General features: G+C 62.5%; 1 protein-coding gene across 1 annotated transcript in view; it reads right to left on the minus strand.

Moving 5' to 3' along the window:
• The window catches only part of GRID1 (glutamate ionotropic receptor delta type subunit 1), a gene marked incomplete at its 3' end in the record, with an annotated part of 641,508 nt that overhangs the window by 497,735 nt on the left and 120,972 nt on the right, over nt 1-22,801 (minus strand). Inside the window, exon 3 of the mRNA XM_079793699.1 lies at nt 4,490-4,774. Coding sequence (XP_079649825.1) covers nt 4,490-4,774 — 285 coding nt within the window. The remainder of the gene's footprint in view (nt 1-4,489; nt 4,775-22,801) is intronic.

The raw sequence follows: 22,801 nt of genomic DNA on the forward strand, positions 1-22,801 counted from the left end.
GCCAATCAATGTTTTGCTCTCACCTCTCTCTCTCTCTCTCTCTCTCTCAATATCAATAAAAAGTCATTCTTTAAAAAAAAAAAGAGGCAGGTAATTGAAAGAAGATATTTGCCACACTTAACTTACAAAAGAAAAGGCTCAATTTTAAAAATAGGTAAAAAATTAAAAACAATAAATAGGCATTTCATAGAAGAGAAAACAGAAAATAGCCCATAAAGACATGAAAAGATGCTCAATCCATCTGTTATCAGAAAAATGTATATTAAAATCATAATAATATACCATTTTCACATGAAAGTCTTAAAATTAAATACTACCAGTTGTTGGTGAGGTTGGGAGCTCTGAGAACTCGGATCCGTTGCAGATGGCAGTGTAAGCAAGAGGAGTGGAACACAATTGGGAATGACTTAATCAGGTGCAACAGGCATCGCCCACAGCCCAGCAATTCCGCCCCCAGGAGGGAGCCTCACAAAACCCTCACACAGCAACCCCGAAAGACAGACACGAGAATGTTCTCATTAACATTACTTGCAATAGCAAATATCTGGAAACAGCCCAAATGCCCATAACAATAAAATAGATAATTTTGCATTAAAGTATGCAGCAATAAAAAGGATTGGATATACCCACCTCATCACATGAGTGGATCTCAAAATCCTAATAATGAGTGGAAAAAAGCAATCACAAAAGCAAACAGAGGAGTTACTCCATGGACTGGAGAGGATAGGGAAGCCAGGGGTCTGTTATGGGGGTTTCTGGCCGGGAGCAGTCTGGCCCTGACCTGCCCCTCACTAGGCCTCTACTCTGAGCACTTCCTCCTGACAGCCAATCGAAATCCTCCCCATCCTCCTGACAGCCAGTCCACATTCTCCCCATCCCGTGGCTCACAGGCTGACCTAAGCCATGTGTACTGTGGTACTTCGGTATGTGATCGCCGATAAAGAAAAGCCAGGGGCTGGCGAGCACACAGTGAGGATGGCGGCTGCCCCCTGGGAGGGCTCCTTCGCATCTGTTACATTGTTATGGGTTCATGGAAGTTTATTTTATTTCCATTATTTTAGCTCAACATGTACATTGTTATCGTGGGCAACGGTCAAGTTTAATCATTTAAAAACCAGTGCAATCGGCAACGTCCACTCACACAGAGCCCGCGTGCTTGTTTCTGTGGATCCCAGCAGCCGGCGCCGGCCTGCCAGCGGCCCAGAGGCGGGAGACGCTGCGGAGGAACGGCGGAGCCTGGCTTCAGCTTTAGCCAAGTTACTCCACCACCTGTATCTTCATCCAACATGAGTTTGTAGCAAAATAACTGCACGTGGTAGGAACTTGGTGAATATGTTGCATGAATGAGTCAATGATTTCTAAAGTCCCATCACAACTCCACCGTGCACCCAAATGTATTCACTAGGAAGAGAGTGGGGCCGCAGCCCCAAGCACGCCCCCCGCGCACACACACACACACACACACACACACACACTCGGGAGTATTCCAGAATGTGCAGTGGCACGCCAAAGCTCTCGGTTCTGTTCGATCCAAACCTTTGGTATTTTAACGTTACAGATTTTCTCTCCCAAATGTCAGCTTCTCTTTTATTTTTCCTTTCACTGTCACAACAAGCACACAAGTATTTTCTATGGAATTTTACCAAATAGCACATCTTGTATTTTGTAAACCATATACATGAAAACTCCTCTCACGCTCTGCCAAGTTCTCCCTCGCAGCCCAAGGCTTTTGCTTCTCTGGCCCTTGATTCCTGACTCAAATGCACAGTCCTCAGGCTCCACCCAGGCAGGACATTCCTGGGTTTGAAGAAAGACTGAGGGGCAAGTGAGGAAGAATCAGGCCTCGCCCAGCCAGGTTGGGACCTGACCTCTCCCCATCCTAGGCATGCCAAGTCCATCCAAAACCACCACCCTCCTTCTTAGCATCAACTCTGCCTGGCTGGGAAGATGGACTTAGCCAATCCAGATGACAGAAACAGCCTGACTAAGTGCAAGCGCATAACAGCCAGAACCCCTCTCTCGGACTTGCATTCCTCGTCGGTAAATGCAGCAAGAACCTCAGAGTGCCGTCATTTTAGGGCTTTGGTGAGATAATACATGTGAAGACACGGGCACATCAGCACTTCTGCTTGACTTTGGAAGGAATAAAACAGCCTTTAAGCCATTTGACGTGAATTGGGCTGATCTGCAGCTAGTGCTGCAGTGGGGGGTGCTGGAAGCCCCGAGGAGCGCCGGAGGCCCCGTTAGTCTTGGGCCCATCAGCCACAGGAGACCTCCCCGGCCCTCAGACAGACCAGGGCCAGCCCTGCCAAGGGAGCCCACGCCCTCCACTCCTGGCTGAATGTGCTGCATCCCAGAGCACGGGGTTTCCCTCCGGGGCTCCCCAGCACAAGGGTGCTGGAAAGCGGGTCAGAGGCTGGGCCGTGTGCGGGAGGCATAGCCAGACAAGCAGGAGTCAGGGTTAAATTTATGGAGAACGTCTCGAGGCAAAGTCTTGACCTCCAAGGTTATCTATCAGGGGGCCAACGACCAGGGCAGGCCACGGCAGGAGGTCCAGCACAGAAGCCAGTGAACGGGCTCTGGCCTCCGGAAAGTCTGAAGCCAAAGGGTCAGCACCCTGGACAGCGACGTCCCCGCGTGGGCAGCTCTGCAGGGCTTCCCAGGCCAGCCACCTGGCAGATCAGAATCAGCAAACAGGACAGGTGGCTGCCAGTCCCTCTTCCCCAGCCCACCCCCGGGGCACCGGGGATCACAGAGCAACCACAGTGCTTTCTGTCACTCCCCACACAGCCTCAGAGTTCTTCCCAGCACAGCATCCAAGGCTCGCCCCACTGCCCACGGTGCTCGCCAGAGGAGCGCTTGGTCACCCTCACCTGAGTGGAATCACTAGAGCGGCCAGAGCTGAGCGAGGGGAAGGGACGTAAGAGAAGAAAAGAGAGTCTGAGCAGATGCCATGGGGTGTCATTCAGTCTGCGAGAACCACAGGAGCCCGGACGGGTGGGTGGGGGACTGGAGGGCTGATCCCACCTCCCGTGGTCAAGGTTCCCCCCAAAACCACCTTGAAGCTTAGGGAGAACCAGGGCGTGAAGAGTGTCTATAGGTCAGAGCAGAAGGAGAGCAAAGGTGCCAGGGGTGGGAAGAGAGGACGCAGCACGCTCCCGCCCTGGGCACGTGCACACCTACCCTCACCCAGCCTCAGAGCTGACCCGAAGGCACGAGGCTGAGCCACCAACACAAGGGTTCTCAGAGCAAGGCTGGCCCCTAGAGGCGCCCTGTGGCTCCTCAGTGGCCTGGTCTCCCACTGCTCCCAGGGCCCGAGATTGAGGGGGGGGAGGGGCCAGTCCTGGATAGAGTCCAGCTCAAGTGCCCAGAGTCTCGGGCCACCCTGTCCCCTCACCGCCTCACCCTTACGGCAGCGCAGTGCCCGGCACTCCTCCCGCAGCCTCGGCAGCATATTTGCTCAAGGGCTGAGGACGACGCCCAGTCTCAGAGCAGAGAGTGTCAGGCAAAGGCAAACACGCTGACTTCTCTTCGCGGTTACGTTCTTGGCAAAGGAGCAAAGGACTGAGCTCACCAGTCAGCGGGACTCTGGAGGGCCCCGCTGGCCCCAGCTCTGGGGCTGCCGGCCTCACCGTCCTCACACCCTTGGAGACATGGAACGTAGGTGGCTATCGCATGAGGATCCTCGCGAGAAAACTGCTCTGCATCCTGACTATGGGGTCACGTGAATACACAGGAGGTGAAACCGCATGGCCGTGAGCGCACGCCGCCTGCAGGCGCACTGCAGGGTGTGAGCTAGGGCACGGATGTCCATTCCTGCCTCCCGCTCTGCACGCAGCTGCCCCTGGGGACCTGGTGAGGCCGCTGGGTCTCTGTTATTCCACAGAGCAGCCATATGAAAACCTGGAGCTACTTCTCCAAAGCCCATCTTTCTGGTTTTCTTAGAAGCAAATCATGATTCTTTTCATATGGCAGATATTCGAAGAAGCCATGTCCGGCCATGCGCAGTGTCCCACTCAGGGTATCCTTCCCCTGACATTTGCCCACGACCCTGAAACTAAGGGCAGATGAGAGAGGAGGCAGGAGGAGTTGGGAGGGCTGGTGATGGCAGTCTCAGGAGAGGAGGCTTCCGGGACACCGTGCTGGCGGCCTCCACCGCTGCCTGCCTGCAGCCTGTCAGGTCCCCGCCAGCAGGTTATTAATATTTTATTGAAGATGATTCCAATCTCAGCTGTCAGGGTAAGGTGGTGTTGCTAGGCAACTTTAGTGCCTGTCTATGGATCTGTTTGCACAGCTCTTCCCCCACTCGTGAAGCTCAAGGCTGGGCCCTGCCGCCGAGACCCACTGGGCTCAGACCACACGCACCTTCCACGCCTCCCACGCCTGCTCGGAGGCAGGCAGCTGCCTGCCACGCCGTGGCCAGCGCGCAGGCCGCCCGCACCCAGCGGTGCGCCCATCGGAGCCAGAGCGGCCCTCCCCGTGGACTCACCGTACTCACTGTCGTAGAACATGACGAACTTCTGCCAGCGCAGCTCGGTCACCAGCCTCTGCATGACGTCGTTGAGGCGCACGGGCGGCCTCGAGGCCAGCGTGTAGGCCTCCCCGTCGGGGCTGGGGTTCAGGTGGCAGGCCGTGCGCGGCGACCCTCCCGGGTTGCGCTGGACAAAGAGGTGTGGGATGTGCATCGCGTCGGTGAGGGACTGCAGGGCGTTGGCGGATGCACAGCCAGTGGATGTGACCAAAGCCAAAATCCCCTGGGTCATGAGGTCACAGGCTGGAAAGAGAGGTGAGAGAGGCAGGGTCAGCACGGGGGGACGCTGCACCGGCTGCACCCCCCCGCCGCGCCGGGCAGCTCATGCCTGGACCCCAAGAAGTGCTGCCTCCTTCCATGAACCAAGAGCCCATCCCAGGCCAGGCCAGCGGCTCTCACACACACAGTCTCACTGATGCCCTCCGTTCTTGTACCCATTCAACAGATAAGGAAACAAAGGCCAGGAGAGGCAAAATTATTTGCGTAGGCTGCTCAAGCAGAGATGGCAGAAGAGGGACGCAGCCCACGTCTGCTCCAGAGGCCCTTGGTGCTGCTGCACGGCGCCCTGTCTCCTGCCTGGCTGCAGCCCTTACCGCCGAGAACTCGCTTTGTTTTTATCTGTGTTTCCCTACGGCCCAGCCCAGGTCAGGACAATACTGGGAGCTCTTCGATCGCTGGCTGGACTGGCCGCCTGGGACTGAGGGAATGAATGACAGCAGAAAGTCAGCGAGACACGGACCCCGGAGGACCCAGGTCGTCGGTAAAAAGAGACAGCACCCTAAGTCTTCCGGCCAAGTCCACGGGTTTATATCCTAACGCCTGGGTCAGACCAGGCCCGGCGCTGCCTCCAGGGGCCCCAGGTGACTCAGCCACTCGCCAGGAGCGAAGGAAGGGGCTCCGGGGAGGGCGGCTGCTGCGGGCGGGGCCGGAGGTGGCACGGCCTCCTGGAGTCACCCGTAAGCCGAGGGCGTCCCTGTCAGCCACACACCTGCTCCTTCTGGGGCCTCGGGCAGCGCGGAGAGACACCTCGCACACGGGCAGCTTCCGAATAGTCCCGAAGCGACATTTACCAGAAACGCTCTCTGTGCCGGCGGGAGTGCGGGAAAGAAACAGCCTGCGAGTCACAGGCCCTCTGCTGCCGGCGGCCGGCTCTGAACAACTTCGGCAAAGCGGTTCTTCCGGCTGAGAGCCCGGGGAGGAGGAGCCGAGAGCAGGGAAGCACCCCAGGAGCAGGCGTGGAGGCACACTGCTCCCCACTCGGACAGCCACTCAATGCCACGGCTCTCCCGGAGGCCCCTCGGCCTCCAAGCACGAGGCGGGCGGGCGGCTGAACCGGAGACCCCCTGAAGTCTCTCGGGGAGTCGCGCAGCCACCCCAGTGCCTACGGGTCTCACCCAGCTTTCCGCCGCAGAGTTCTCTCCCGAAAGAAACCCAGCCACGGCTGCTCCTGCGTCAGGCCCTGCGGTGGCTCCCACGGAGCCGCGGGCACGGAGCCAAAGCGCTCAGCGCGCCTTGCAGGGCCCGAAGCTGTGCGGCCTCGCTGTCACGGGTCCCGCTCACCATGCCCCAACCAACTGCCCAAGTTCCGGCCCCTGGCACCCGCCCTGCTTTCTATTACCTCTCGAACCTCACACTCACTCCCGTTTCAAGACTCAGACTCTTCACCCCCAGGCTGGCTACGGACCCCGTGTCCAGCACTCCTCACCCCGCAATCCCCTACTCTTCTCTCCTGCTTGACCTCGAGCTCCGAGGAACAAGGGCCACGCCGTCCTGCTCACCACCCTCCTCCACACACCGTGCGCGCACGTGGCAGCGAGTAAAGGCTGCAAAATACCACGAGCCGGGACGGCGTCACGCCTCTGCCCAGTGATGGCACTCGGGGCCCCTATTCCAACTACAGAAATGGCTTCAGGCCAAGACGTTCAGAGGCCGCTTATCCACACTCAGTCTGAGAGAGACACATAGGTGAGTGAAAGGCATGGCTCCATTTGCTGAAAACACGTGCAGCCTTTAAAACTATTCACGATACGACAATAGCACACTGGTAGGAAAGTGCTCACCGTAGACGTTACGGGACAGTGACACGCAATGGTGTGTATTTTATGATGCCAGGTAAATAACACGCAGGCCTGGAAGACCAACATGGTAACAGTGGTTGCATTTAGAAGAGGCCTCGGCGTGGTTTTCCTGCTTTTCTGTGTTGCTGAAACACCATGCCGTGAACAGAGAATTCCTTTGGCAAAGGAAAAACCCCTGCCGTGATGGACGGGGGGGGGGGGGCATGAAACAGCTGCGGGAGCAGTGACCTCCCGAGGACCACAAGTGCCAGCCCCGTGCTGGGCACAAGCTTGTCAGTTTCCACGTCCCCTCCCACGTCGTGCCCAGGGTCCCAGTTACAACTCACCCCCAAAGCCGACAGCCCTCCCCACGGAGGTGGCTCCACGCGCCCCCAGCGACGACAGGGTGGAGTGAGGGCTGGAAGCTCCCAGGCCCTGAGGGAGAGGCCCACGCAGGCCCATGTCAGTCCCCTGGGAATGCCTGCTAATGGGGCACTGTCCGAACAATGGCTGTTTAGAGGCTCCAAACATAAAAACAAAAAGGTCCAAACACAAATGATCAAAGCCAAACCAGCTATTAGCTCAAGCCAGGTGTGCGCTCATTCCCAGGACAGGACATTACACACTCTGCCCTCCTTGTGAGGAGAGGCGCAGCACCCCAGGGGGGTCCCGTGGCCTGGGTCTGAACCCGGCCCTGCCACGGACACTCCGCGGGGCTTGGCGAGGGGCTGGCCTCTGTGTCTGAACCCCAGGGGGGTCCCGTGGCCTGGATCTGAACCCGGCCCTGCCACGTTCACTCCGCGGGGCTTGGCGAGGGGCTGGCCTCTGTGTCTGAACCCCAGGGGGGTCCCGTGGCCTGGGTCTGAACCCGGCCCTGCCATGGACACTCCGTGGGCCTTGGCGAGGGGCGGGCCTCTGTGTCTGAACCCCAGGGGGGTCCCGTGGCCTGGGTCTGAACCCGGCCCTGCCATGGACACTCCGTGGGCCTTGGCGAGGGGCGGGCCTCTGCGGGTTCCTGTCTGGTAAAGACGACGGCGCCCCCTCACGGCTGCGGCGCGCACCCTGTGAAAGGTCTCTGTGTGACGCGCATCCCCACAGCCTGGCGCGAGGCGGAGGGTAGAAGCCACACTGCTACTCACCTCTCCGCCCAGAGGTGTTTCTGCAGCTCACCAGAGGACAGCAGCCTTTGTCTGATTCTTGTCTGCGATGGAACATGGCCATCACGCTGCTCTCTCCTGATTGTGACAATGCAGGCAGATGGGTTGATAAAGGCTCCCTGAGAATGGCTCATCAGCGGGGACGGTCAAGAGCAGAGGACTAATGAGCAGCTTTGTGTCCTTACCTAAGCTCCGTGGCCCAGGAATTGGGAAGAAAGAAGCTGCTCAGAGCTCGGGCGGGGCCAGACGAGCGGCTCCTGTCAGCCAGCATCCCAGGGGGCCCCACGATCAACACCCCCCTACCCCCGCTTCCCTGTGGTGTCAGCATCCAGTCTCTGCAGACACCGGACTCTGGGGCCACATCACAGGTGAGACGGGTCTCTGTGACCTTCACCCCAGTGAGCTTTCTGCTCCTCTGGTGACAAAACTGCAGCACAGAGAGGCCAGGCCAAGCAGCCAAGAGCCCATGGCACAGCCCGGCCCGGAAGACGTGGGACCGCTGGGCAGGGCCCAGGATCCCGTGGGAACCCAGCCAGCCCTTCCTGGGGAACCTCTTGGGGCAGCTGCGCACGCAGAAGCAAAGCCTCCTGGGCGAGGGCGAGCCCAGCTCACGGCCCTCGCTGCCTGCGGGCGGTGCTGGAGGAGACAGTGCCCGGACATGAGGTCGCCTGGCACCACTGCTGACCCCCCCCAGGCTTCCTGAGCCCCTGGGGGATTCCGGGAATACACCCTGGATGGCTTGTGCTAGAGGAGATGCACAATTATTTCTGGTGCCACCACCTGGGATGGTGCTGGTCACAGCCAGCCCAGCCCCCCCCCCTCTGTCCTGTGCCCAGAAGGCATCATGCCCCAGGGCACATCCCTTCTGCTCCTCCCAGAGCGGCCCACGGGGTCCCTGCAGAGGTGCGGCCCTCCCCTGCGGCCCTGCCACTCTAACACCACGGCCCCAGCCTCACGTGCTAAGCAGCCTGTGGTGGTCAGGGGACAGGACTTTCCGGATGGACAAAGGGGCCACTCCTCCGCGGTAGAAGCCGCCCAGGAGAGATGCCTCAACCCTACGGAGCCTGGCGAGGCGCCGCTGGCCCAGGCAGGCGGACCCCCGGGCTCTCTCTGAGGGTCCAGGGGGCCAGTCCTCCACCTGCCCCCCAAGCGGGACTCCCAGTGCCACCTCGTTACTTCAGCAATCTGAGCAGCCACAGCACCCCCGCTGCTGACACCCTCCACCGTGCCTTCCTCTCCTCTAGGTCGGCACGGCTCTGTTCCCATTGGAATCCCAATGGCTGACGCTTTAAATTAAGGTAGCATTTATAAATACTTTATAGTCAATGAATAATTGACCAAACTTAGTATTGTCATAACTCAGAATAAATTATTGATCTATAGAGAATAAACATTTTCTCATGTTTTATTAAGACGTTTGAAAGACAAACAAACCATGGGGAGGGGAATGAGTGGCAGAGCCTTTCGGAGGCCAGCGCTAGAGCTGCCGCCTCCCTCACACCCCTCCCTCGCACCCCTCCCTCGCACCCCTCCCTCGCACTTCACTTCCCATCGGCAGGCAGCAGGGGAGGGTCCCGGCCTCCCCGGGCTCGCTCCGCTCCGGAGCCAGGACATCCTGGCAAGCACATCCCACAGCCTCCTCCCGCCTCCCTCCCACCCTCACTTCGTGTGCCTCTTGGTGGTCACAGTCCCTCTCAGACCCCTCACTGCTCTCTCCTGCGCCGCAGCTGGTGAGAGCGCCCGGTCAGCCTGCGGTGGGCAGCCAGCCAACCACGTCCCCTGTCCAAGCATCGGAGAAGCCGGGAGAGCCTCAGCGGGGCCCTCCACCCTCAGCCTCCTGCTGTTCTCCTCTCCCTCCCGGCTCCTCCCATGGCCAACCAATGCCCTTGCTCATTCCTCATGGATAAAATGGGAGCCAGCACCCTCGGGGTTCGCCCCGCGTCCTGCCACAGACCCTTACCTCTGCGTCGTGGGAAGAGGAGGAAGGCACGCCCCCTGGTCGGGTGCTCCCCCTTCTTGCCTCTCCAGACCCTCACGTACGTCCTGCTCAGTGAGATCACAGCCGTCCTTTCCGCCTGGCCATCCCTTTAAGAGTTAGACCCAGCCCTCGGACGGGCTCCCAACCCCGTCAGGGCCTCCCCTCCTGAGTCCACTAGCAACTCAAACGTGGCATATCCTGGGTGTGATCCAGTCCCTCCTCGCCCACCAATCTCAGCAAAGGACGCCCACCCACCCACCTGCTCCTGACCCTTCTCTCTCCCTGGCCCTCTGCTCCCGAGCGATCACCAAGTCCTGGATATTTTATCTTCAAAATATCTCTCGGATCTGCCAGTTTTCCTCCATCCCACTGGTCTAAGCCACTACCGCCCCAATACACGGCCCCCCGTCCCACACACACATCAGCCAGGCTGCGCTGTCCCTGCCCCACCGCCACGCCAGCTCCCGCTGTGCCGAAGACAAGCCACACCCTCCACAGCGCCTGCAGGCCCTGCGCCCACCCGTGTCCCGGAGGCTGGCCTCTGCAGGGACGCAGACACCCAAGCTCCTGCCACATCCGGGTCTCACCACACACTCCCCCTTGGCCTGCAACGCCCCCCCACACACACACACCTCCTGGCTAACTCCCACCCTCCTGGACCTTTGCGGGTAACCGTCACTCCCTTGCGAGAACTCCACGGCCCCCTCTTCCCTCTCTTCACATTCACGCATGGTGCGTGCGATGGTGAACTGTGGTCACTGCCGCCGGCCTTCCATTCCCTGACGCGGGAGCCCGCACCCAGCTGTTACTGCTCCCCTCCCAGCCCGGCCGCGCGGCTGGGCGCCGCACAGCACGCACTGTCCACACCCTCAAGGCTCTGCAGGATGCGCACTCTGCTGCCCGTACTTCAGGGGAGACACAGACTTGTCAGACTTGCCAAGGTCCCCAGACACTTATCCCTGAAAGTGGAGCCACATCCCACAGTTTGAAGAAGGGGGTTTCTTAAAGCCAACCCTCCACTCTCAAAAGGATTCACCAAGAGTTTAAAGGGTGCCAGGGAGAGAGTGGGCCCGAGGCCTTGCCAGGCAGGCCTGGGCGGCAGTGACCACAGCTCTGGCTGGGAGCTCCCACCCACTGGCCTCGGTCAGCCGGCCAGGATGCCAATGGCAGGAGGCCAAAGCCCTGGTGACAACCAGCCCGGAAGGGTGCTCTCACCAGGCAAGTCTGAGGCAGCCGTTACCATTCACAGGGACACCCACAGACACCTCATCCCCCTCCAACAGCCTGGGAGATGGAGCATGAGAGGCTCCAACCCTCCATGCCACGCCCGGCCCATCAGCCGGAGAGGACCAGGACTGGAGAACTGAGCAGAAGCTCTCCCGGTGGGTAGAGAGAGACCACTCGCAGGGCTGAGGATGCCACCACTGACCCCAGCTTCTGGGCTCTGCCAACCCCACCCTGCCCCCTGCCCTGATCCTGTGGCTGGAGAGCTGCACCACCTTCCAGATGTGAGCCTTCCCTCAGAACCGCCAGCTGTGCCACCTTCCAGACGTGAGCCTTCCCCTCAGCACCGCCAGCTGTGCCACCTTCCAGATGTGAGCCTTCCCTCAGCACCATCAGCACCACCTTCCAGATGTGAGCCTTCCCTCAGCACCATCTGCACCACCTTCCAGATGTGAGCCTTCCCTCAGCACCGCCCCCTGCACCACCTTCCAGATGTGAGCCTTCCCTCAGCACCGCCAGCTGTGCCACCTTCCAGATGTGAGCCTTCCCTCAGCACCGCCAGCTGCACCACCTTCCAGATGTGAGCCTTCCCTCAGCACCGCCAGCTGTACCACCTTCCAGATGTGAGCCTTCCCTCAGCACCACCAGCTGCACCACCTTCCAGATGTGAGCCTTCCCTCAGCACCACCAGCTGCACCACCTTCCAGATGTGAGCCTTCCCTCAGCACCACCAGCTGCACCACCTTCCAGATGTGAGCCTTCCCTCAGCACCATCTGCACCACCTTCCAGACGTGAGCCTTCCCTCAGCACCGCCAGCTGCACCACCTTCCAGATGTGAGCCTTCCCTCAGCACCATCTGCACCACCTTCCAGATGTGAGCCTTCCCTCAGCACCATCTGCACCACCTTCCAGATGTGAGCCTTCCCCTCAGCACCGCCAGCTGCACCACCTTCCAGATGTGAGCCTTCCCTCAGCACCGCCAGCTGTGCCACCTTCCAGATGTGAGCCTTCCCCTCAGCACCGCCAGCTGTGCCACCTTCCAGATGTGAGCCTTCCCTCAGCACCGCCAGCTGCATCACCTTCCAGATGTGAGCCTTCCCTCAGCACCATCAGCACCACCTTCCAGATGTGAGCCTTCCCTCAGCACCGCCATCTGCACCACCTTCCAGACGTGAGCCTTCCCTCGGCACCGCCAGCTGTGCCACCTTCCAGACGTGAGCCTTCCCTCAGCACCGCCAGCTGCGCCACCTTCCAGACGTGAGCCTTCCCTCGGCACCGCCAGCTGTGCCACCTTCCAGACGTGAGCCTTCCCTCAGCACCGCCATCTGCGCCACCTTCCAGACGTGAGCCTTCCCCTCAGCACCGCCAGCTGCAACTCGCTCCTCAAGTGAAGCCTCCGGGCTGCCCACCTCTGTTCTGGTGCCCCCTCCCTAGCTCAGCCTCTTTCCTCACTCTGCCCAGCCTACTTGCCCCCCCCCACTGCCATCTAGCCTCCTGCCTTGCAGCCAAGTCCAGAGAGATGCCCAGAGAGAGCAGCCACTTCACCCTCCCTCCCTGCTCTGCATACCATGTCCGCAGCCCGAGGCCCTGACTCCCGCAGGAGGGCAGGGGGGCAGCTGGGCGACGCTGGGGAGCCCAGTGGCCCGTGGACCACCCCCCCACCCAGGTGCTGTGTGCTCCTCACGTCCTGGTCGTGTCCTGTGAGCGCAGTCCAAGCAGGCTGGTGCCCACAGCTGGGACCCACACCCATAGCTGACGGAACAGAACCGGCAGGAGAAGTGGCCCCCCAATTCCCAATTCCCGGCGTCTCTCACACTCCAGCCAGCCGGCCACGGGTGCTCCTCCTGGGAGGTGGCAGCCATGAAGCCCAAGCCCCTCTGTCACTTGGCCCCCAGGAGCCAGGCTGGTCACTCATCAGAACATGGGCGTCTTACTTAAGTGGGAGGAGGGCGGGAGGAACAGGTCGGCACCCATCACCACAGGACATGAAAATAAAGCCTCTGGCCAGGATACGCAGTGAGTCCACCCTAAGGTGCTAGCTCCTCCCCGTGGGAGGCGTCCATTCACTCACTCATCATTCGCCCTCAGCAAGTGCTGAGCACTGGCCTCCCGGCCTCCTGTGGACTGAAGCCCCATCCCTGCAGGGGCCGGCCGGCGGCTGTGTCCCGCCCAGAGGCTAACACGGAGAGAGCAGCGCCCTTCCCCTCTGGGACACGAACACCAGGCGCAGGAGGAGGGGCACTGACGCTGAGCTGCCTGCCCGCCTCCCCAGCAGCACCCTGCTCCCGCCTCCCCAGCAGCACCCTGCTCCCGCCTCCCCAGCAGCACCCAGCTCCCGCCTCCCCAGCAGCACCCTGCTCCCGCCTCCCCAGCAGCACCCAGCTCCCGCCACCCCAGCAGCACCCTGCTCCCGCCTCCCCAGCAGCACCCTGCTCCCGCCTCCCCAGCAGCACCCTGCTCCCGCCTCCCCAGCAGCACCCTGCTCCCGCCTCCCCAGGAGCACCCAGCTCCCGCCTCCCCAGCAGTGGGCTGACGCCAGGGACTCCGAATGCAGTAAGTGCGGCTGACCCCAACGGAGCTCTGAACAGCACGGCCCGCTCACACGGGAGGCTGGCCCATAAGCACCTGCCGTGTCCGCCGCAGCTGGGGGTTCCTGAGCGCCGGGGCCCGCTGCAGGCACCGGTCCACACGGCACACGGGGACCTGAGACTCCTCATCTGGGGCCCGCAGGAGTCCCGGACCGGTCCCCCAGGGGACTACCAAGTTTTGGGGGAGTCAAGCTATACGCGGATTTTCAACTGCCAGGGGTTGGTGGCCCTAAACGCCGTGTTGTTCAGGGGTCAACTGGACATTTAACCAAGAAAAAGGGGGTGGGGGGGGGACCACAGCACCTCACAGGGTACTAGCAAGAATCACCTGAGTCAGACCCGGAAGCGCTGGCACCAGCAGCACGTGCTTCACGGGAATGAGCTAAGCCCAGAGCAACATGCAGCCCGGCTTCCCACACGGGAACCCAGAACCTTCCGGCAGCGAGGCCTGGGCCCGTGTGCACGTCCCCGCAGGCTGCCCAGGAGCAGCTCTGCTGGAGAGGGGCAGTGGGCGCCACCCGCGGGACTCCACCTGCCGAAGCCCCGCAGTGGCTTTCTCCTTCGCCCTGATTTCCAGCACATCGTCATCCGACAGCCATCGCCGCAGCACCGGCCTCCAACACGGTGGAGACGGGACTGCTTCCAGAGGAAGCGCTGCCCTGGCCCCGCAGTCACCGCTGGAGGGTCTGTCAGGGCAGAAGAGGGGACGGGGCAGGTGCTGGCCAAGCCCCAAAGGCAGCTCTCGCAGCCGGCCAGCCCCACATGCCCAGGATGCGGAGGCAAAGCCCTGGGGACACAGGTGTGGCCACGCAGCGCAGCCGGCCGCTCGACCACTGGGGTCAGCCCTGCTGAGCCCACTCGGAGACGCCCCAGACCTTCAGGGAGCCCGGCGGGCCCCGCACACCCCTCCCAGCTGCAGGTGCTCTGGGGCCGACGGGGAGAGCACCCAGAAGCCTCCTGCAGCCTGAGGGCCAGGGACAATGACTGTTCACAGGAGCAGATGCCGGGAGAAAACTGAAAAACACAAAATTCACACACCAGAAAGGAGCCGGAGGGTGGGGCTCGGTTTTGCCCTTGGCACCTTTCCAACCACAAGAAAACGGATGGGGAGCCAGGTCCTCCCCCCCCCGCACCCCCAGGTACACAAATTGCCCCTCCCGGGGCCCACCATCAATCTCTGCAGGCCCCTGGCCGCGGCCCTGCTGGGGACATGGAGAGGGTGCAGATCTGGCCCCAGGTCCCAGAAACGCCAGCTGGAGAGGGGCTCTCATGGTCAGGATGGGGCTCACTGCCCAGGGAGGGATGTCAGGCAGATGGTCATGTGGCCTGGGTGTAAGGGGCCGTCCCAGAGCAGCTGGCGCTGGGCAGGCCATACAGAAAGAGGGGACATGAAAAAGGGCAACCAGTGAGAGCCTGGCGTGCGCCAAGGCACACACAGGGCATCTGTATCTGCCAGCAGTGGCCGCGCATGCTGGGGGGGGGGGGGGGGGACATGGGGGTGGCTCCCAGGGCAGGTCTTGCCTGCTCAGCTGAGGGCTTTGATTTGATCCCATGAGCACCTCAGAGGCTGGGCGTCGCTGAGCACTGGGGGTCAATGAGCACTGGGGGTCACTGAGCACTGGGCGTCGCTGAGCACTGGGGGTCACTGAGCACTGGGGGTCACTGAGCACTGGGCATCGCTGAGCACTGGGGGTCGCTGAGCACTGGGGGTCACTGAGCACTGGGCGTCACTGAGCACCGGGGGTCGCTGAGCACCGGGCGTCACTGAGCACTGGGGGTCGCTGAGCACTGGGGGTCGCTGAGCACTGGGGGTCACTGAGCACTGGGGGTCACTGAGCACCGAGGGTCGCTGAGTACCGGGGGTCACTGAGCACCGGGGGTCGCTGAGCACCGGGGGTCACTGAGCACTGGGGGTCACTGAGCACCGGGGGCCGCTGAGCACTGAGCACTGGGGGTCACTGAGCACCGGGGGTCACTGAGCACTGGGGGTCACTGAGCACTGGGCATCGCTGAGCACTGAGCACTGGGGGTCACTGAGCACCGGGGGGCACTGAGCACTTGGGGTCACTGAGCACTGGGCGTCACTGAGCACTGAGCACCGGGGGTCGCTGAGCACTGGGGGTCGCTGAGCACTGGGGGTCACTGAGCACTGGGCGTCACTGAGCACTGAGCACCGGGGGTCGCTGAGCACTGGGGGTCGCTGAGCACTGGGGGTCACTGAGCACCGGGGGTCACTAAGCACTGGGGGTCACTGAGCACCGGGGGTCACTGAGCACTGGGGGTCGCTGAGCACTGGGGGTCAATGAGCACTGGGCGTCACTGAGCACTGGGGGTCACTGAGCACTGGGGGTCACTGAGCACTGGGCATCGCTGAGCACTGGGGGTTGCTGAGCACTGGGGGTCACTGAGCACTGGGGGTCACTGAGCACCGGGGGTCGCTGAGCACTGAGCACTGGGGGTCACTGAGCACCGGGGGTCACTGAGCACTGGGGGTCACTGAGCACTGGGCGTCACTGAGCACTGAGCACTGGGGTCACTGAGCACCGGGGGTCACTGAGCACTGGGGGTCACTGAGCACTGGGCGTCACTGAGCACTGAGCACCGGGGGTCGCTGAGCACTGGGGGTCGCTGAGCACTGGGGGTCACTGAGCACTGGGCGTCACTGAGCACTGAGCACCGGGGGTCGCTGAGCACTGGGGGTCGCTGAGCACTGGGGGTCAATGAGCACTGGGCGTCACTGAGCACTGGGGGTCACTGAGCACTGGGGGTCACTGAGCACTGGGCATCGCTGAGCACTGGGGGTTGCTGAGCACTGGGGGTCACTGAGCACTGGGGGTCACTGAGCACCGGGGGTCGCTGAGCACTGAGCACTGGGGGTCACTGAGCACCGGGGGTCACTGAGCACTGGGGGTCACTGAGCACTGGGCGTCGCTGAGCACTGAGCACTGGGGTCACTGAGCACCGGGGGTCACTGAGCACTGGGGGTCACTGAGCACTGGGCGTCACTGAGCACTGAGCACCGGGGGTCGCTGAGCACTGGGGGTCGCTGAGCACTGGGGGTCACTGAGCACTGGGCGTCACTGAGCACTGAGCACCGGGGGTCGCTGAGCACTGGGGGTCGCTGAGCACTGGGGGTCAATGAGCACTGGGCGTCACTGAGCACTGGGGGTCACTGAGCACTGGGGGTCACTGAGCACTGGGCATCGCTGAGCACTGGGGGTCGCTGAGCACTGGGGGTCACTGAGCACTGGGGGTCACTGAGCACCGGGGGTCGCTGAGCACTGAGCACTGGGGGTCACTGAGCACCGGGGGTCACTGAGCACTGGGGGTCACTGAGCACTGGGCGTCGCTGAGCACTGAGCACTGGGGGTCACTGAGCACCGGGGGTCACTGAGCACTGGGGGTCACTGAGCACTGGGCGTCACTGAGCACTGAGCACCGGGGGTCGCTGAGCACTGGGGGTCGCTGAGCACTGGGGGTCACTGAGCACTGGGCGTCACTGAGCACTGGGGGTCACTGAGCACTGGGGGTCACTGAGCACTGGGCATCGCTGAGCACTGGGGGTCGCTGAGCACTGGGGGTCACTGAGCACTGGGGGTCGCTGAGCACTGGGGGTCGCTGAGCACTGGGGGTCACTGAGCACTGGTGGTCGCTGAGCACTGGGGGTCAATGAGCACTGGGGGTCACTGAGCACTGGGGGTCGCTGAGCACTGGGGGTCAATGAGCACTGGGGGTCACTGAGCACCGGGGGTCAATGAGCACCGGGGGTCGCTGAGCACCGGGGGTCGCTGAGCACCGGGGGTCGCTGAGCACCGGGGGTCGCTGAGCACTGGGCGTCGCTGAGCACCAGGGGTCGCTGAGCACCGGGGGTCGCTGAGCACCGGGGTTCGCTGAGCACCGGGGGTCACTGAGCACTGGGGGTCACTGAGCACTGAGGGTCGCTGAGTACCGGGGGTCACTGAGCACCGGGGGTCGCTGAGCACCGGGGGTCACTGAGCACTGGGGGTCACTGAGCACCGGGGGTCGCTGAGCACTGAGCACTGGGGGTCACTGAGCACCGGGGGTCACTGAGCACTGGGGGTCACTGAGCACTGGGCGTCACTGAGCACTGAGCACTGGGGGTCGCTGAGCACCGGGGGTCGCTGAGCACCGGGGGTCCCCGAGCACTGGGGGTCACTGAGCACCGGGGGTCGCTGAGCATTGAGCACTGGGGGTCACTGAGCACTGGGGGTCACTGAGCACCGGGAGTCACTGAGCACTGGGGGTCACTGAGCACTGGGCGTCACTGAGCACTGAGCACTGGGGGTCACTGAGCACCGGGGGTCACTGAGCACTGGGGGTCACTGAGCACTGGGCGTCACTGAGCACCGGGGGTCGCTGAGCACTGGGGGTCGCTGAGCACTGGGGGTCACTGAGCACCGGGGGTCACTGAGCACCTGGGGTCGCTGAGCACCGGGGGTCACTGAGCACTGGGGGTCGCTGAGCACTGGGGGTCACTGAGCACTGGGGGTCGCTGAGCACTGGGGGTCGCTGAGCACTGGGGGTCACTGAGCACTGGGGGTCAATGAGCACTGGGGGTCAATGAGCACTGGGGGTCACTGAGCACTGGGCATCACTGAGCACCGGGGGTCGCTGAGCACCGGGGGTCGTTGAGCACTGGGGGTCGCTGAGCACTGGGGGTCGCTGAGCACTGGGCGTCACTGAGCACTGGGGGTCGCTGAGCACTGGGGGTCGCTGAGCACTGGGCGTCGCTGAGCACCGGGGGTCGCTGAGCACCGGGGGTCGCTGAGCACTGGGGGTCACTGAGCACTGAAGGTCGCTGAGTACCGGGGGTCACTGAGCACCGGGGGTCGCTGAGCACCGGGGGTCACTGAGCACTGGGCGTCGCTGAGTACCGGGGGTCGCTGAGCACCGGGGGTCGCTGAGCACCGGGGGTCACTGAGCACTGGGGGTCACTGAGCACTGGGCGTCACTGAGCACTGAGCACTGGGGGTCACTGAGCACCGGGGGTCACTGAGCACTGGGGGTCACTGAGCACTGGGCGTCACTGAGCACTGAGCACTGGGGGTCACTGAGCACTGGGGGTCGCTGAGCACTGAGCACCGGGGGTCGCTGAGCACTGGGGGTCCCCGAGCACTGGGGGTCACTGAGCACTGGGGGTCCCCGAGCACTGGGGGTCACTGAGCACCGGGGGTCACTGAGCACCGGGGGTCGCTGAGCACCGGGGGTCAGAGTTGGCCTTTGGGAAGGCAGCCCAGTGAGCACACGCCCAGAGGCCGAGCTGCCTCCTGCTCTCCGCCCCGGGAGGACCCAGAGCGGCAGTGCCGGGCAGGAGGCAGCGAGGACAGTCAGGGGACCGAGACGGCTAAACGCACGGAGTGGGGGCAAGCAGGTGGGTGGTCTGGGAGCCCAGGCCCCACTCCTGAGCCAACAGGACCGAGGAGGGGAACTGGCCATCCAGTGGCACGCGCTTCCCTTACACAGCATCACCTGGCGTCCTCCACAGCCTAGGAGGGGGTCACCGTTCCCGCCTTTACCGAGGCGACAGCCAAGGCCTGGAGACCAGAGGCCTCTCACCAGGTCTGACCGCCCCCACCCCCCACCCCCCGCAGCTACTGAGCATGAGTCAGGCTGAGAACTGACCTTCCGAGAGGCACAGCGGCCCACCCAGCCTGGGCCAAGGGAGCAAAGGGTGAGCAGGCAGGAGCCCATGCTGCCAGCCCGGGCGTGAGGCTGCCCTGCAGCCCTCAGTCAGCATCCGGGTGCCCTGGAGGCTGGAGAGAGCCCGTGAGGCCTGCAGGCAGGGAAGGAGCTGGCGGAGCAGGCGGACCAGGTGGGAAGGAAAAGCGGCCTCACCCAGCTCTGCCTCTCTGAGGCCTGCGCAGGCCGAGCACGGCAGACCCCTGAGCCTGGGGGCGCAGTCAGCGCACGGCCCGGGCCTGTGACCGCAGGGGTGGAGCGACGCCTGGCAGCGCGGGGCATCGTGCTGCAGGGACACCAAGTGCGGGGGGCCTGTCGCTGGAATGCCCTGGAGGCTTGAGAGACCTCCACGGGGTCGGGGGGCAGAAGCGCGAGCTGAGCTGTCACAGAGCTCAAGTCACGGGCACACTGAGTGCTGGGCTGGAGCCCTTCTCACCGTCAGCTCCCGATGGCGGTGCCGCTGCGGCCGGGCCCCGGAGCTCAGGCTGGCCACGTTCCCGCAACAGGCCTGCTCCTGGGCGGCGGGGCGGTGCATCGGACTCTCGTCCCTCTTCCCTCGCAGAGAAGCCGCTCTGCCGCTCACTGTGGGTTTCCTGCTGTGAGAGAGGCTCCTTGGAACGGCTAGGCCTCAAAGGCACAGGAGCTCAAGTGGAGCCCGACCCCAGGCCTGCCCCGAACAAGGCAGGCAGTGCCTTCTGCCTTCTCTTCCCTGAACACAGGCCAAGGGGCCGGGTCACCGGACATCGCCACCAGTGTCTGCAGCAGGGGAGGACGGGAAGCCGTGGGGCTGGGTCCCTCTGATGCCCCTCCCACAAGCATGCCTGCACCCCAGCACCCCTGCACCCCCAGCCCCGCATGCGCACACCGACTGCTCTGCACCGAGGAGGCCGTGGCAACCTGAGCAGCTGCCCTGACCACCCCCCAGGCGCCTAGCTGCCCATGCCACCTCGCAGGGCTTGGCAGGGGACTCGGGACAGTTGCCTCAATCTGTCCTGCCTCAGTGCCGCCTCGCCTCGCTACAAAGACATGCACCCAACGAAGGGAGCCCGCTCAGCCCTCGGGCAGGTGTGCACCCTGCATGGGCCCGTGTGAGTCAGCAGCCCGCACCCAGGCCCGAGTCCGCTCTCCACGATGTGGCGGAGGCGGCATGGCAGCCAGTGGCCACCCCACGCTGTGTCTCACTCCGTGGGCAACGGCCGAGGGAGGCCACGCGAGCTGCTCCACGCACGGCAGCTCCCCTTCCTCCTCTCACCTGACCGGCCTGACGGTTCTGAGGGAAGGACTGCTGTCCTCGTGTTTCAGTTTAGACACTGAGGCTCAGAGAGGCAAGTCACCTGCCCAAGGTCACACAGCAAGAAGGCCAAGGAGCCTGAATTCAAACTCGAGTAATTCAGACTGGGCAGGTCCTGCTACTTCGCTCCCCCAAGTGGTCAGGTGAAGAGCGAGGGCCACCAGGTGAAACCTAGAGGCGACAGGTAAAGGGCAAGACCAGACGGCGACAGACGGACGTTCCGAGTCACATGAAAAAGGAAAGAAGGAAATCCTACTCTCATCCCAAGCACACGCCCCGCTAACTGGGCTCTATTTCTCCCCTCCCCCTCCTACTGAACCCCCAGAACTCCCCCTTTCTCAACAACCTCTCAACCTTCCCAACATACACACTCCCAAACCCATCCCTGCACCGCCTGAGAGCACATGCGTGGCTGGAAGGAGCGCGCCGCCGGCTGAGTGCGGGGCCTCGGCTCCCCTCTCAGCACAGCCTCACCGCAGAGGAGCGTCCCGCCCCCGCTCAGTCCTGCCCGCTGTCTTCCCAAAGACCTGCCCGCACTCCAGCACAGCTCATGGGAAGAGGACCCCGCCTCAGGGCACGGGGTGTGCCGAGGGAGATGCAGGAGGTGGGCACTGGGAGGCTACAGCGCCCTGTTTCTGGTCGGATCCATGGCTGCCTGCCCCACTGGCCGGTGGGTCCTCCCAGCATGTTCTGGTGGAGACTGGGCATGATGGGATGTAGGGAGACACACTAATAGGACAGATGCAGCCCATTCCTCCCAAAGACCTCCAGGCAGCACCCCACCGCCACCGCTGCACCTCCACTGCGCCCCAGGGGCCTTGACCCCACCGGGGGACAACCAGCTGACATCCTGTACACCCGGGCTGCACTCCCTCCACACAGCCACCCAGAGCACTGGCCACAGTCACACCAACACCAAGCTCCCTCCCCGCTCCTCTGCAAAGCTCAGCTCACACCTGCCTGCCTCCTGGGCCCTTCCCCCCCCCCCCAGGGCCGCAGAGCTCAGCTCACCTGCTAGGTGTCACTCTGAATGACCACCCTGTCTCTGCCACAACCGGCGAGCTATGGGCGGGCAGGGCCCCGAGGCACAGGTGCCGGGAATGTGTCCTGAAGAAGTGGAAGAACTGTTGGGTGCTGAGGACAGCGCTCACACAGGACCCACTGATCCTGCTCTCCAGGCCTGTGGCTCCGGCGTTGCAGCTGAGAACCCGGTGTGAAGACGGAGGAGCCCGAGAGGGCGTTCGCCATTTCCCAGTCCCTCGCACAGGCTGGAGGCCCAGGGCCTCAGGTCGATGCCAGAACCGAGACCCACGTGGCTGCTCTACTTCCATTCACTCCTGCATTTCTGCAGCCCTGGCACCAGCGTGAGTGCAACACATTTTTGCCTTAAATGGTGACTTTTAAAAGGATGTAACACAAGGGAAGCTCTACTCACGGCTGAGAACAACCAATATTTATAGTGTTTCAGCATTCTCATATTCAGATGAGGACTATCTATTGCTCATGGCAAGTTCCTGTCCTGCAAGCACATCTCTGCAGCAGAGGGCCGATGCCTGCAAGGGGTCTGGACCTGGCAGGGCACAGAGGTGCTGGTGTCCCGGCCCCAGCCCCACCCTGGGTATGCAAGGCAGGCCTGCTCTGGAGTGAGGTCAAGAAGGCCAAGGGAACAGAAAGATCTGCTAAGAATCTAGCCTCCCAAGTTAGAGGTCCCCACACTTCTTTAAATGACAGGATCCTTTTTTAAAGTTCAAAAATGGATTTTGGATCCAAGATGGCAGGTAGAGTAGGTGGAAGGTACACCTACCTCCTCCCAGGACACACTGGAATGACAACTAAAATACAGAACAGTCAACCTCAGTAACCGTCTGGAGAGAGCTGCAGAGAAGTCTAACCAGGGACTCACAGCAGGAGCCACCTGGAGACTGGGAGGGAGCGCAGGTGCAAAAAGGGCGGGCCCTGCTCCCTCCAGCGGCGGCTGAGATTCAGGAGGGACGGCTCAGCTGCAAAGGCTCCCCCAGAGGAGCGTGGGGCTCACCCTCAAGCCGGACTCCCCAGCCCAGAGCACAGAGTCAGGCAGAGGTGCCCCACAGCACTGGCTGTGAGCATGAGCAGGGGCGCTGTGCCAGGGAGACGAGTCTGCTGGAGAAACAGGCGCCCTCTCAAAGGGCAAAGACAAACTCATTCGCAGCCGCTCACGTGGGTCCCGGGGAGGGAGGGCAGAGCAGACTCGTCATAAGAGGAGAGGCTGGGTTTGCGGCTCTGAGGAGCTGAGGG

Source organism: Cnephaeus nilssonii, assembly GCF_951640355.1.
Source record: "Cnephaeus nilssonii genome assembly, chromosome: 16".
Taxonomy (NCBI): domain Eukaryota; kingdom Metazoa; phylum Chordata; class Mammalia; order Chiroptera; family Vespertilionidae; genus Cnephaeus; species Cnephaeus nilssonii.